Genomic DNA, 15,527 nt, shown 5'->3' with positions numbered 1-15,527 from the left:
ATTCCTGACACTAATTAATGGTAGTCATTAATGAGGTTAGATGAGTAATTTATCCTTTATATTTTTCTTATTTGTTGAATGAAGTGATCTTTCTCTAAACCCCTTCTAAATCGGAAGTTTTGCATCCTCCTTTGTTTAAATACTGCTTCCACTGTTAAACAGTAACAGAGTGTTAGTAACCATTTGGCCTCATTCACTGTCTCTGTCCTGATAGTCTCTTATATGTCTTTCATGTCAGAACACACTGTTGCAGCAGCTGGGAGTTGCGCCTTTTTCTGAGGGCCCTTGGCCCTTGTACATTCACCCTCAAAGCCTCTCTGTACTTTCACGCCTCCTGCTCATCTGGCAACATAAAGCCGGTGCTCAAGGTGACCCCGATGTCCCCGAATGCCTTAAAGTTTGGGACAGGTAAGAAAACTCCAAGCGAAGCCCTGTGGAGAAGGTTATTTACTTTTTTGTTTGTTTGACTTCTTTGTAGTTAATCTGCAGCTTTGAGATGGTACCCCGATGACAATGTTTAAAGTGGCCAGTGTGGTGGGCTGCGTTTCTGATGGAGGGAGTTGGAGGAAGATGTGCTGTTTGAAAGACAGAAGTACATAAGCTATAGACTGGAAATAAAATCTTCAGCACATGGGGGACTTGGTTGCAATTATGAGATTGAACCTGAATCCTGAACGTAACCAATTTTATCCTGACCTGGTTTTTTGAAAGAGGGAGCAGGGAAGCCAACTTGGTCTTAGGTTATTTTGCTTTCAACAGGAAGCCATTTAGAGTGACTTGCAGTCATTTTTGGACAACTTTTAAAGATTTTTTTTTTTACTTGGGGGAAGCTCAGATTAATCATCTAAATCCTCTTTAGATGGACCTATGTTTGCCATTTTTGTTTACATGGTTAGGAGTCTTCAAAGCAGTTTGTTTTCCTAGAAGGCTTTGCTTTTGTCTTCCTCATTCTATGATCAAATAGCTCTCATGCTGGATTTGAGAAATCTTGAATGTCAAAGACCCGCTGTATTTTTCCTGGTGGAGTCTTGCAAAATGGCCAGAAGGTGAGAGGAGGGGATATGGTGAGGGAAAACCTTATTAAAACATAAATCTCTTTTCTAATAGCCAAAGGCTGTGGAAACAGTTGGTTACATTCATTCCTTTTTTTTTTTTTTTTTTTTTTTTGCATAAAAGCTCTTCCAACAAGTTCTCTGAATTTCATAATTTATTTTTTATCTGCATTGAGTTATTTTTGACTTTTCATGCAACGACTTAACCTGTCGTGTAAATTCTCAAAACAAAAATTAAACTCCAGAATCAAAGTGTAGGGGAAAGTAATTATTTCTGTTTGCCCAAGTTTGCTGGGGCAAAAAAAAGGGCCTCCTTTTGGGGGCTTTGTAGTTCTTCCCATGTCAGAAACGGCCGGTGTTAACCCTCTGGTGGCCACACTTGCCATTGCTGAAGAGTTCTTGTGGGTGCTGCTGGTGTTTGTAGCCAAGATTTTGTTTTTATCTGCTGTTCACATGGAGCTTGTCTTCCTTGATTTTGCTATCTTAATGCCTGGGGTGGTTAAGTTTAACTCTTCCAGCACTTGACATTATAACTCTTGGGGGATGATGTTCTGACTTGTCCCCTTGTCCCCACCAGACACATTCTCCTTTTCTCTCGGGTAGGTTTTTGTCGACAATGAAGCAGAATGCCCTGCAAGGGTTGGTGCCCAATGAGACTGAAGACTTGAACGTAGAACATCTGCAGCTGCTCCTTCTGATTTTCCACAACTTCACTGAGAAAGGCCGGCGGGCCATACTGACCCTTTTTGTGCAGATCATCCAGGAGCTGGGTGCCAACATGGACGCCCAGCTGCGCTCTGTGCCTCTCATCCTGGCCCGCCTCCTGCTGATTTTTGATTATCTGCTTCACCAGTACTCCAAGGCCCCTGTGTATCTGTTTGAGCAGGTACGGATGGACACACTGTTTTTGCTTGACTGGCTCTCATCGAGAACGATATTCTCCTCCAGTTACCATTGTCCAAACCCAAATGACCTGCTCCCTTTGGGTCTTAGGTGTTCGTGGTGATAGGTTTATGAGTCGCCGCAGGAAGACTGCCGGGACCTGCGTGTGTGCCCTTACAACCTATGTTTAGCCAGAAGCGCTAACTGTAGATTACGTGATTTGATGCGTGTGTTAAAATGGAATTAGAGACTCTGTTCACAGGTGTCCTTTGACTGAACGGCGCCTTCCCTGTGTCTGGTACATGCCCTGAGCATTGGCCATCAGTGACTGTGTGCTAGTGGTTGAATGAGGGTCAAGCAGTCAATTTTAAGGATTAATAAATTCCTCTGTAGGGATCCAAAGCGAGGATGGGAGACCCAGTTAAGCATTATTACATTCAGCACGTCTTAAAATGTTGCATTGAGCACGGTTCTCTTTCTACTCCAGCACAGAGATGCCTCCCAAAAGAAGTCACAGAAAAATCTAAAATTTCATTTTAGTTTGCGAGTTTCCCAAACTTCGGTATACTGATCTGTTCTCGTGCCTGGAGTGAGAAGCAGCGTGGTGATTGTGCATCTTTCTTACTTTGAGTGTTTGTGTTTTAAAAGGTGCAGCACAATCTGCTAAGTCCTCCTTTTGGGTGGGCAAGTGGATCTCAGGACAGCAGCAGCCGCCGCACGACCACCCCTCTCTATCACGGGTTCAAGGAAGTGGAAGAAAACTGGTCCAAGCATTTCTCATCAGGTCAGAAAGAGGACTGTGAATAAAGAACTGACTCACTGGTTCTCACTGGCAGATTGAATTTGGAACTTGTAGTCTCTGCGAAGATCTTTGGTTACAGTCGACTTCCTGTGGGTGGCAAATACCTACAGATTCAAACCTTTTCAGAAATAGATGGCTCACATATCCCACAGTTACTTAAAAACAAAAAACATCAAGACATAAGAATTAAGAATCCTTTTGTCTGGCCAGACTACAGTAGATATTTTTTTGCCACTCTGAGTGATTACATTTTATTTCTCTTAGGGATGTGATTCTAACTCGCAGGCTAAATTTCCTTTTGGGTCAATACTCAGGAAATAATGGGAGCCATGATAGTCTCTCTAGTGTTTCTAGTTGTCCATATTTTTTTTTCCAATTTTTATTGGGGAATATTAGGGAACAGTGTGTTTCTCCAGGGCCCATCAGCTGCAAGTCGTCCTTCAATCTAGTTGTGGAGGGCGCAGCTCAGCTCCAAGTCCAGTCGCCGTTTTCAGTCTTTGTTGCAGGGGGCACAGCCCACCATCCCATGTGGGAATTGAACCAGCAACCCTGCTGTTGAGAGCTCGTGCTCTAACCAGCTGAGCCATCCGGCCGCCCCTCCAGCAGCTCAGCAGCAGCTCATTGTTTTCAGTCTAGTTGTGCAGGGCGCAGGTCACTGACCTGTGTGGGAATCGAACTAGCAACCCTGTTGTTCAGAGCTCACGCTCTAACCAACTGAGCCATCCGGCAGCCCTAGTTGTTCTCATCATTCTTTTGATGAGGTGCCTCTTGTGTTCATTCTTACTAGGTTGGTGCAAATGTAATTGTGGTTTTTGCAATTATTAACCTTTTAAACCGTAATTACTTTTGCACCAACCTAATAGTATGTGTTTGCTCTCATCCTGAGGATTGTTAGATGTTAAGAGTATTTTGTGGAACTTTCATCAAGTGTTCATATGAATTATTATCATTGGGATCTCTTATTAGTCCCTTTGATATTGGAGAAACAGCATTTACGTTTAAGGCATTCAGTATAAGGATGTAATTTTGTTGACTAACTTGAGCATGGAGCATGTTAGTGAATTCCTAGAGCAGTGGTTCTCAACTGGGGGTGATTGTGCCCTCCACCCCCAAAGGGGACATTGGGAGTGTCTGAAGACACATTTAGTTGTCACAACTGGGAGGGTGCTCCTGGCATTCAGTGGGTAGATGCCGGGATGGTTCTAAACATCCTCCCACACGAAAAGGTTATCCGGCCCCAAACATCAGTAGTGCCAAGGCTGGAAACCCTGGTCCAAAGTGTTTTCTTAGTTTTTACATTTTATATTTGTTAAACAGCGTTAAGAATAAAACCATTCTTTCAATAAGAGCATTGTCTTTCAGATGCTGTCCCGCAGCCCAGATTCTACTGTGTCCTGTCCCCAGAAGCCTCCGAAGATGATTTGAACCGGCTCGATGCTGTGGTACCAAGAATTTTAAAGCCCCATGTTATGTGTGGGTCAGACGGTTTCCACCAAAACCAGCCTTGTTGGCTGGGAAGGGAGTGACTTCCTTTTTGTACTGAGGGAATTTGGTCTTTGTTAAGGTCTGAGCTTATTCTAAAAGGATGGTGTTATTTGGAGGTTTATTTGCTGGGCTCCACTTCTGCTGCGGACATCCTTCCTGGTGGTCGATACCTCTGATACATTATTCCTGAAGACTACCTCTCTTAGTGTTTTCCCGTGCAAATATTTTAATGGACAAACAGTTGCCTTATTCTAAAGCCTGCACTTGTGTGCTCACAATAGCCCATAAACTGGGTGAGGTCCCTGAGTAGGAATCTTGCTGCAATGAGAAATTACTAATGAGAATTTGAATGAGCTAGTTCGTCAGTCTTGAGTGATACCAACTTAAGTGATAGTGTATGGTAAGAGGGAAAAAGATTTCAAAAACCAAGAAATGATTGTCTTTCTCTCTTGCTATTAGGCGTATGATGTTCTTTTTTCTAAACTTGTCAAGTATGATGAGCTTTACACTGCACTGACATCCCTGCTTGCTGCTGGGTCACAGCTTGATACAGTCAGGAGGAAGGAAAACAAGAATGTTACATCTCTGGTAAGACCGTGGAAGCTTGGGCTAATTATGAAGTTTGGGATGTATTTGATAATTGGGTAACAGTTCTACCAGAAACTTCCTTTTGGGGTCTAATCGGTTTATTGAATATTTGTTTGCAAAACTGAGTGATACTTCAGTATTTCTGTGTAGTTAAGGTGGTTATGTTCACCTTAGAGATAATTTTATCATTTTTGCATTTTTCTGTTAGCATTAAGAGAAATGTAACTTTGAAAGTTAATAGCCACCTAAGTACTGTATCTCCTGTGAATGCTGGTTGGTGGGTGATACTGAAAGCCTCACACTTGAGCTTTTTCTGTGGTCCCACGAGTGTGTCTCTATCTCTAGAAGCAATTCAGGCCACAGAAAGGGCCAGCTGATTGGCAGCCTGCCAAGGACAATGTCCTGCTTTCTTTTGGTTACTTGGTAAATTATATGGGGAGCCAAAGTGGTCTTAGAACAGCATTTTTGGCCCTTGAAATGAGCAGGATATGCAGCAGATTATTTACATACATGTTTTATCATTTTCTGCTTTATTGTTTGGTACCATTTTTTGCCGTGTATAATGCCCTTCCACGTATAATGTGCACGCACTTTCAGGGAAAAACTTTTGTTTTAAGTTTTTAATTCAAATTTTTATTTGTTTACATTTATGTACTTGTTTTTTGTATTATCAAGGAATTTTAGCATTTATTTTTTAACATATTATGGTACAAGAAATTTTATGCAACAGATAATTATAAAACACAAGAACGGATACAAGGTACAAGAAATTTTATGTACCGGTAACAAATTTACAATATGCATCAGAGAAGGCCAAGAACTCTTCGTCCTTGCAAGTTCATCTTAAGTTCAGTGAAGCTGATTATCATATCCCAGGGTATTATTTTGCATATGGATATCGTTATTGAATTTTAAAGTTAAACTTTTAACTCATAGCATAAATAAAAGAGTTAATGTTTATACAAATATGGAATTAGTACTACCCATGGATAATGTGCTTCCTTATTTTTCTCATAAATTTGGGCAAAAAAGTGCACATTATACCTGGCAAAATATGGTATATTCTCTAGAAAGATCTGAGATCAGACTTGAGAGCCAAATGTCAGTTGAAAATCGGGACTGCACACAATGCTGCTTTAAAAGTTGTGTTTGGACAGAGATCTTGAGGCAATACCAAATGTCAGTCCTCTGACTGCTCTCTCTGCTTTTTCCAGGAGGCCTGTGCCCTGCAGTATTACTTCTTGATACTGTGGAGGATCCTGGGAATTTTGCCACCATCAAAGACTTACATGAACCAGCTGGCCATGAACTCACCTGAGATGAGTGAATGTGACATCTTGCACACGCTGCGGTGGTCTTCTCGCCTCCGAATCAGCTCCTACGTCACCTGGATAAAGGTACTACAGTATAATACGGAGCTCTCTGCTAGTGTCCTCTGCTAAGTTCCTTCTGGGAACTTCTAAATGTAAGGGTAATGAAAGCTTTTGACTCTGTCTGTATTGATCGCCTGAACACGTTTTTCTTGCTGTCCAAATAGGATCACCTGATCAAACAGGGCATGAAGGCCGAGCATGCTGGGTCCCTCTTAGAACTGGCATCCACCAAATGCAGCTCAGTGAAATATGACGTTGAAATTGTAGAGGAATACTTTGCTCGACAGGTATGTTCGTTTTGGCTCAATCATGACAGAATTTGGCTTCTGCCACAGCCTTTTGCCATAGCTAATCAATGTCTTGGGTATTTTTAAAGATCTCATCATTCTGTAACATTGACTGTACCACCATCTTGCAACTCCATGAAATTCCTAGTCTGCAGTCCATCTACACCCTGGATGCTGCCATCTCGAAGGTCCAGGTCTCTTTGGACGAGCATTTTTCTAAGATGGCTGCCGAGACCGATCCTCATAAGTCATCTGAGATCACCAAGAACCTACTTCCAGCCACACTGCAACTCATTGACACCTATGCGTCATTCACGAGGTAGAATGGGCTGCCTGCCTAGAGGTGGCGGATATGGGCAATTTAGATCCTTGGGTGGTTTACGTTCTTTAGGAGCCTGAAAGTTCCTCCAGTTGAACTTCGTAGTTGTATGTACCATTCACTCTGCAGATCCCCAGTGATTCAGAATTTTACATTTTTTCTTTTTTTTTTTTACCGTGGTATGTTTTCTTTTCTAATAATGAAGAAGGGGTGTCCATGAGAGAATTTTCAAATAGTTCAGGAAGAGTCAAGAGGAAGTTTAATTTTTATAAATCTTTAAATGTTTTCTAGCATTTTACTTGTCGGATACAAAAAAAGATCATATAATTTTTACAAACTGTCGTTTCTGTTACTCACTAAGATGAGGCACTTTAAATGCTCTTTAAATTTCATGGGATATAGTTAGAGAAAAAAACTTCTTAATGAGTTAGAGTATTTTGAAACCCAGCCCTTTCTATAATAAACATGGCAGATTGCATGCCGTGCAGATTGGTTTCGTTTGTTCTTCATGATGTTTTAAGTAGCTTAGGATTCATTTTCAGTGTATTAAAATTGGGATCTATTCACAAATCAAAATTTCTGGCTTTTCTTACGTTGGAAGAACTGGCAGAACTGGGCCTGACTCCCCACGTGTCACAAATGAACCAGAGCAGAGGAGTGACCACCCCCCTTGTTCCGTTTACCTGGGCCCTTTCCAGTATCTGGTTCCCTGTAGGATTTCACTGTTCAGCGCCTGTCCTATGGGGCTTTTCTGCTGAAAGGGAGTTGGATCACAGTAAAACTGAAGTCACGTCTTTTAGTGTGAATACCTTACAATGGAGAGAGGCAGTTGCTTGAGGCAAAATTTTTGAACAAGTATGAGCAATAAACATGAATAACAAATATGAGTGCTTGCTGTGGGTCACGTGCTTTTCTGGGTGCGTGGGGTACAGCAGTAGCAAAGCTAAGTCACTGCCCTCTGAGAGCTTGTAGGCTCGAATCTGGCCCATTGGTCCAGTACTTTATAAACTTAGCTGTTAGTAGATGTTTCTGGGCAAGTAAGTTGGGAAGTGCTGGGTAAATAAAATTAAACAATTGGAAAAAATACACACACACGCACACAACTTTTCAAAGCCTTTAATTATACATTGCGAGTCTTCCGGGGCCGGAGGGGTCGATAACAGTATTCCTATTTCCCAAAGTCATTTGTCCTGGAATCGTGCTTTGGGAGCATTTCAGAGAATGGGACATTCTTTGGGAAACAATTACCCGTTGGAATTCTTAAGAGACCAGAAAGGGGCAAGAGCTGTCAACTCTATGTAATAGATGAGGAAACTGAGATACAGGGTTTTCAGTTTGTCTAGGGTTGGTTTCTTCTAGCTATGGTGGGAGTAGTTTTCTTCAGCATTCACATAACCCCCTATGTTTTCTTCAGAGCCTATTTGCTACAGAACTTTAATGAAGAGGGATCCACTGAAAAACCCTCCCAGGAGAAATTACATGGCTTTGCTGCTGTTTTGGCTATCGGCTCTAGTAGGTGCAAGGCGAACACTCTGGGTAAGTGCGTGTGCTTTGGGCTAATACTGTTACTCCCAGTGCGACCAGTGCTGCTGCTTCTCGCCCTCTCTGCCTGTCTGCTGGCGTTCAGCATTTGCCGGAACCTTCTGTGTGTCAGACATTGACAGGTTTATCTGTTTTGATCTCCACAATAACCCTAATGAGATAAATGTTGGTATTGTCCCTTTTTACTCATTAGGAAACAGGCTTAGAGAAGTGATTTGCCCCAAGTCCTGCATCTTGCTGGTGACAGAGCTGGGATGCAAACCGAGAGCAATTGGTTCTAAAGCAGTAGACTCTTTTGTTGTGAGCACAGATCTTGGTTCTTTTTTCACTTACAGAGATTAGGAAGACTAGCAGGCTCGTGCTTGGGAAAACCTCTTCCCTGTGTTAGGAATGCTCTGGTAGAAATTTAGGACGGAGAATTGAAAGGACTTAAGCAGGATTGGAGTTAAGTGCAATAGTTGTCCTTTAAAATTTCCAGCCGTTTGTATTTTCCTGAATTTCGAGCTTTAAGTAGGACTCTTTTGATGTTCAGATATTCTGACTTTTAGAAATTCAATTCCACTACTTCCTTGAATGCTCTTCTTAATGTGCATTAATGATTCCTGCTCTTAAGATTCATCTTGAGGAGAAAAGGGATCGAAGCAGCACTTACTCATCGAAGGTGTAGCAGATGACTAATAGTGACTTTAGCCTAACTTGTACTGACTTGCCTTCCTTTTGCATCTTGTTTTCAGTTGTCTTCCTCACTTGCAAGTTAGAAAGTGAATATGATGGGAAATGAAAACCTTACAATTGAGTTTGGTAGCTGTTAAGCAGTTAGCCAGTTCTTGGAGATAGCACTGCAATTGAAATATCCATCTACGCTCTCTGAGTAATTATTTTGACAGCCTGGGCTGAGGTGCTTCGTTCTGCATTTGGGCTTGGCTTTTAAAACGCTGTGAGCTGTTCTTTCTGTCCTGTGATGATTCCTTGTCCCTTCTGTTGCCTCCAGGTCCAACACTGGTTCAGAATTTACCATCATCGGTGCAGGGTGTATGTGAATCCTGGAACAACATCAACACCAACGAATTTCCCAACATTGGATCCTGGGTGAGCGTCTGCCTCTCGAGGAGCAAAACTACAGAGCACTCGCTATTCCGGGTTCTGTTCTTAGTCCTTAGGCTGCTGAGAGATCCTCGAGCGCCGCAGTAATAGTATTTGCTGTGGTTGAGTCGATTATCAAAGCCTCGCATTTCCCAAATGGTACCCATGTGGTCCTTTAGCTGAGAGGCCTGTTACCGTGTCACAGGGCAACCACTTTGTCCTATGAGCCTGTTTCCTCATCTGCTAAATACTGAGGTGTGAAAATTAAGAGTATTAAATGTCAGTGCCTCGCCCATTGTCTGGCACATGAGTTCTCAGTAAATGTTAACTGTTTCCTTTCCTTTATGGATTATGTCCAGGACATGCTCCTCTCGCCATAATTTTATGGGGTAGCTTCTAGGTTCTCTAGGCTCTTAGAAGACGGTTGAGCCTTCTGTCAGTTTACTTGACCTTTGTGTATGCTCTACTCAGATTACCTCTGTTAACAGATTACTGTGTTACTACAGTTCTTTGGAAAAGCTAAGTATTATAATCTTGTCAGCCCTGCTTTGTAATTGTGACCTCAGTTTACATGGCCTGGGGCTATAGTACGAGGACAATTAAGATATTTGTAATGGAGACCCAGATGCAGTGCAAAAATTGAGATCCTTCTAAATTATTGGAGACAATAGTTTCCATATTGAATATACAGTTGACCCATGAAACAACACAGGTTTGAAAAACACAGGTCCACTTATACACAGATTCTTTTCAGTTGATCCGAGCACTTCAGTGGACCCGCACCGTTCAAACCTGCATTGTTAAAGGGTCACCTCCGGGGTTGGGATCCGTGCCTGAGGGCAGAGTAGTTATATGCAGATTTTCGACTGTATGGGAGGTTGGCATCCCTAATCCCCAAGTTGTTCAGGGGTCAACAGTAGTGTATTCTAATTATTTGGAAAGTGGTGTTAAGTATTTCAGCTTTGTACTCACTAAATTCTAACTTTCAGTTCTAAAATTTTCACTTAACTCCATACTAAACATTTTTAGCTGCTTCCTCCACTCCAGTCCATTCGCCTTCCCAGGATGAATAGAATAGCAGTGTACAAGTAAAGCCATTGTCTGTCAACCTCGTGGGACTCCGTGTATGTCAGCTTGGTTTCTTTGTTTCCTACGAGAGAATTTTAGATGGTCTGTCCATTCGGGTCTGTTCTCACCCCTTCCAGCGCAACGCCTTCGCCAATGACACCATCCCTTCCGAGAGTTACATCAGTGCCGTGCAGGCCGCTCACCTGGGGACTCTCTGTGGCCAAAGTCTGCCCCTGGCTGCTTCCCTCAAGCACACTCTCCTCTCACTGGTCAGGTTGACGGGAGATCTTATTGTGTGAGTACCTGCTACGTGGCTCATGTTCTGTCGTAGCTGAAGAAGGCGAGGGTTTTGAAACAACTATGCAATTGTGCATTTTGTGCATGCTTCTGTAGCAAAGAGAGCTGTTGCTTGCTTGCTTTATTCATTCATTCATTCATTCATTCATTTTAAACACCAAAAAATGTTTTAATTAACTTTCAGAAAGTATAGTGTAGTACGTATATGCATAAGAAAGAAACCCAGCATTTTATTGGCACTTACACAGTTGCAAATCATTTGCTTAACATTTTTTATATTTAAGTTCATGGATGATCAAGAGCCTGTTGCTTGAGAGAGTGAGTGTTTAGAATGATTTTTGACTCAGGTCTGAGGAGAACAGTGTGCCTCCTCCCCTCTTTCTGTGTAGAATTTTTCAGAAGAGGCATGCTGGCGGAAATCATCCTGTGATTTGGAGGTGCTTTAGGTATAGATTTTAAGGTGGCAGTGATGTATTTGAAATCGTTTCTCTAGAATCATTGCAGGAGTTAAGACACTGTCATTTGGGGACTAGGGCAGGCCATGGAGGGTCTATTTTGTCTTCCTGTAATAGGTCACAGGTAAAGTCCGATATCAGATTGCCTTGAAAATGATTCAGATTTGGCAGTTCTTTTAGAAGAGTTGTCTGGGATGGGTTACTAGCTTAAGTTTTAGTTCTTTTCTTTTGTATTATAAAATATATCTTATTAATTTAACATTTTAGTAAGTGGATTTTTCATATGGAACTGATTTTTGCTTTCGATATGCGTATAATAATGAAAAAGAAGACTATGAGATTGTATCATTGTATCTATGTAAAAAACAACTACCAAGGGAAAAAGGACTGGAATAAAAGTCCTTCCTCTCAACCATGATTGAATTGCCCTGTCCTGCCCTTGCAGTTCTTTGGAGGAGTGTATTCACTAACTTGGTTCTCTTTTCTTTGCTGAAGTTGGTCCGATGAGATGAACCCACCACAGGTTATTCGGACCCTGCTGCCTCTTCTTCTGGAGTCGACCACTGAGAGCGTTGCTGAGATCAGTAGCAACTCCCTGGAGCGCATCCTGGGCCCGGCAGAGTCTGATGAGTTCTTGGCTCGCGTTTATGAAAAGCTGATCACTGGCTGTTACAACATTCTGGCCAATCATGCGGATCCCAATAGGTGAGCCTGGTCCAGGAGAACAATCAGGTTCCTGTGACCTCCTGCTCCTGTCAGTGAAATGTACCAACACTGGCCTCTTACGTCATTAATTGCTTCTTACTGTGCTTTTTAACAGAAAGTTCTGTACTTGTGTGCATTTTGTGTTCTTGTGGACCTGCATGAAAGGTTATTTGGAATCTGCTTTTGTAGTTAATTCTTAGGAATAAACATTAAGGAGATGGCAGGCTTAAATGTTCAGATTTGGAAACATTAAATAACAGATGCTTATCAAGCACTGTACTAGTTGTGATGGGGTTTACAAAGAAACTTGATAAAGTCTCTAATATGTTTGTTGTTTGTGACCATGCTTCTGAGCTGAGTGGTGTGTGAAGTTAGGCAGTCTCACAGCACTGTTGCCCTTTGATGGTTTAGGCCACGTTGATGTAGGCAAGCCATAAGGAATAGTTCAGCAAGTTGCAGTTTTACCCCCTGAGAACTAAGGGGTCTAAGTAGTGGGATTGCCTGTCTTTTTGTTGCGGAGGAGACCAGGTTTTCATCATGCACTCCTTTTGTCCCCCTCTCCTTCCTTCCTTCTCTTTCTTCTTCTTTTCTTCCTTCCTTTCTTTCCTTCCTTCCTTCCTTCCTTCCTTCCCTCTTTTCCCCCCCTTCCTTCCTTCCCTCCCTCCACAGCAATGATCTTTGGACTCTCAGTCATTGACTACATCAGTTAGCTCAGATTTTAGGAATTTTTTAAATTTTATTACAGTTTAATTTATCAGATATTTATTGAGCTCCTATTGCTAAGCTTTGACAAAACAAAGTTGAATGTTACCCTCAAGGTTTAGTTATAAACAAACTTTGGGTTTTTAAAAATCAGTCTTAGGAGGACATTGAAACACACCTTTATTTTTGGTTGTTAATCTTTCTTTTTGATACTCAGTGGACTGGATGAATCCATCTTGGAGGAATGTCTCCAGTATTTGGAAAAGCAACTGGAAAGCAGCCAGGCTCGTAAAGCTATGGAGGAATTTTTCTCTGACAGGTGAGCTGTATTTTGTTTGATCCAGTGAACAGTTTTTGACTGCCTCCTGAAAGCAAGGAGCTCTATATGTCGACTTAAGTGTTCTTTCTCAGGGAATACTTAAGGCCTGCTTAGGTGTATACACACAGAACTGCGGGGGGGCTCCTCGAGCTTATCGATGAGGACTTGATTTCATGAACATCTTGTGTTGTTGGCTCACAAATGACCAGTTCCCCTAGAAGAGATGAGATTGTGAAGACGTGGAAACGGGTGTCTTAATGTGATTCTTTCAATTTTTTCCCTTCCCGCCTCCCAGTGGAGAACTTGTGCAGATCATGATGGCAACAGCCAATGAGAACCTCTCTGCTAAATTCTGTAACCGAGTTTTGAAATTCTTCACCAAACTCTTCCAGCTGAGTGAGTGACAGCTTTTAGTAATCTTCTTATGGGAACTTTGATGTCAGGCTAATACTGTGCCTATATTCTGCCTGAGTTTAACTACAGCATGAAAATGCTAACAAGTGGAGAGAATCCCTCAGAAAGTTGGGAAGGAAGTGGAAAACTTGCTTGAAGCCTTTCCCCTTTCTTGGCTCACATTTTGCGCCTTCCTCCCTTTCCCCCTGCCCTCCCTTCACTGACCTTGGCCTCTCGGTCTGTCCCTAGCGGAGAAGAGCCCTAACCCGAGCCTTCTGCATCTCTGTGGCTCTCTGGCGCAGCTGGCTTGTGTGGAGCCTGTGCGTCTCCAGGCCTGGCTCACCCGCATGACTGCATCGCCCCCCAAAGATTCTGATCAGCTGGATGTGATTCAGGAGAACCGGCAGCTGTTGCAGTTATTGACCACATACATTGTTCGGGAAAACAGGTAGCATTCTGTTTATGTCACGTGTCCCCAATGATTCCAGAAATGTGTTGAGAGCAGTTGCAGCTATCTTTGCTTTAGGCATCTGTCGTTAGCATTTTCAGTGATCCCATAGCTCCCTTCACTAGACTTAAGGGATTTAGTAGGGCTCCTTGATTTTTCCCATGGAAAAACTTGAAATGACTGACCTGTCAGTTGTAACCGAGGTGACGGTTTTGTGTGCTCTAGTGGCCCAAGTCCAAAGTATATGTAGTCATGTATTTAATGTTTAATTTAAAACTTCTTTTAATTACTCTTACAAATTTACAGCTACATTGAATCAGATTCCTGTTGATTACTCACCAATGTGCTATTTCTTTTCTACCAGCCAAGTCGGGGAAGGTGTGTGTGCTGTGCTTCTGGGTACCCTGATCCCCATGGCAACAGAGATGCTGGCCAACGGAGATGGTACTGGTTTCCCTGAACTCATGGTTGTGATGGCCACCTTGGCCAGCGCAGGTCAAGGTGCTGGCCATCTTCAGCTTCATAATGCCGCTGTGGACTGGCTGAGTAGATGGTAAGATGACAAAACCGGAGGAACCCGTCCTTAGGTCATAACATCGCTCTTAGATAAAAGGGGGAAGAAGGAACTGCAGGTTTTTGTCTTTGTATCTCAGTGTGAGTATAAAAGAAACTTGAATCTCTGCCTTTTTATGAGGATTGAGGGAGTAGCCAATAACTCTGTTCAATTTAGAGGTAATATTCCTTAGTTTCTTAGTAGTGTTTCCGGTTCATTCCTAGAAGAAGTCTTGGGGAAAGTGTACTGTCAGTGATAAGGGCAGGGCACCCCAACCTCTGGTTACCTACGTGGTTTTCTAAGAATTCCTTTGCTTTATAACATCCACAAATTGATGCAAGATTCATGAAAATGTTTCTTTGGTTCCTTAGATGATTTTGTGTCCCCCCCCCCTTTTTTTTCTTTGGGACAGCAAGAAATATCTTTCACAGAAGAATGTGGTTGAAAAACTGAATGCCAATGTAATGCACGGAAAGGTAAGAAAAATGAGGAGTGACAACAGTGAGGGAGTGATGATTCTGTGTTTGTGGTCAGATGCAAGTCTGTCTTTCCCATTGGCTTCTGTCCCTGTCAGTCTACAGAGCACAGCTCTACAATCTCAAAGACCTAGAAGTGTGATGTTGCTAACTGCATGTCCTCAGGCTTCTTTTGGGTGGCAAGAGGTGGTAGGAAGAAAATGTTCTAGTAAACAAACATCCACCAGAATCCTTTTTGAAACATAGTGAATTCCTGCTATTTTTCCATACTGCTATGCAACAGAAAACGGTCCCCTGCTCCTGCATCGGAACTGTGCTCTCCGAGTGGGTGTTATATGGGGTTGCAGACTACCTCTTCAGCTCCAGTTCAGATGCTAGAATTGTTTCTTTTGCCTGAACGTTCAGGTCATTGTTGAGATGAAGCTGACAGAAATCTTACATTCAGGCGTTTTCCTCCCTTATCCAACTCAGGAACTTCTCATAGGGGGCTAAGGACAGATAACTGGCCTTTGAGACCCACCACGGCACCATTCATTTCTCTCTGTTTTCTTGCTAATCTTTATCCTTTCAGCTCTGAACAGTCAGAGTGCAGAGTGAGGAACTGAGAAATCTGAGGCTTTGATGCCAGACAGTTGGGTTTTTTAGACAAGCCCGAACTACCTGCAGTGGTTTGCTGGACACTTTTTCACTTGATCCCT

At 42.5% G+C, this 15,527-nt stretch overlaps 1 protein-coding gene across 1 annotated transcript in view; it reads left to right on the top strand.

The window, feature by feature from the left end:
* UBR4 (ubiquitin protein ligase E3 component n-recognin 4) overlaps nucleotides 1–15,527 on the top strand; it is a 122,506-nt gene that overhangs the window by 24,982 nt on the left and 81,997 nt on the right. Inside the window, exons 18-34 of the mRNA XM_033115099.1 lie at nucleotides 239–408; nucleotides 1,656–1,938; nucleotides 2,583–2,718; nucleotides 4,099–4,178; nucleotides 4,681–4,809; nucleotides 6,024–6,206; nucleotides 6,347–6,469; nucleotides 6,559–6,788; nucleotides 8,203–8,324; nucleotides 9,322–9,419; nucleotides 10,619–10,776; nucleotides 11,729–11,938; nucleotides 12,858–12,959; nucleotides 13,255–13,355; nucleotides 13,602–13,800; nucleotides 14,165–14,353; nucleotides 14,766–14,829. Of these exons, the coding sequence (XP_032970990.1) occupies nucleotides 239–408; nucleotides 1,656–1,938; nucleotides 2,583–2,718; nucleotides 4,099–4,178; nucleotides 4,681–4,809; nucleotides 6,024–6,206; nucleotides 6,347–6,469; nucleotides 6,559–6,788; nucleotides 8,203–8,324; nucleotides 9,322–9,419; nucleotides 10,619–10,776; nucleotides 11,729–11,938; nucleotides 12,858–12,959; nucleotides 13,255–13,355; nucleotides 13,602–13,800; nucleotides 14,165–14,353; nucleotides 14,766–14,829 (2,577 nt within the window). The remainder of the gene's footprint in view (nucleotides 1–238; nucleotides 409–1,655; nucleotides 1,939–2,582; nucleotides 2,719–4,098; nucleotides 4,179–4,680; nucleotides 4,810–6,023; nucleotides 6,207–6,346; nucleotides 6,470–6,558; nucleotides 6,789–8,202; nucleotides 8,325–9,321; nucleotides 9,420–10,618; nucleotides 10,777–11,728; nucleotides 11,939–12,857; nucleotides 12,960–13,254; nucleotides 13,356–13,601; nucleotides 13,801–14,164; nucleotides 14,354–14,765; nucleotides 14,830–15,527) is intronic.

Source organism: Rhinolophus ferrumequinum, chromosome 9 (assembly GCF_004115265.2).
Source record: "Rhinolophus ferrumequinum isolate MPI-CBG mRhiFer1 chromosome 9, mRhiFer1_v1.p, whole genome shotgun sequence".
In the NCBI taxonomy this organism is placed as follows: Eukaryota; Metazoa; Chordata; class Mammalia; order Chiroptera; family Rhinolophidae; genus Rhinolophus; species Rhinolophus ferrumequinum.
Note: the sequence above shows the minus strand (reverse complement) of the source record. Positions and strands in the feature narration are given on the sequence as shown.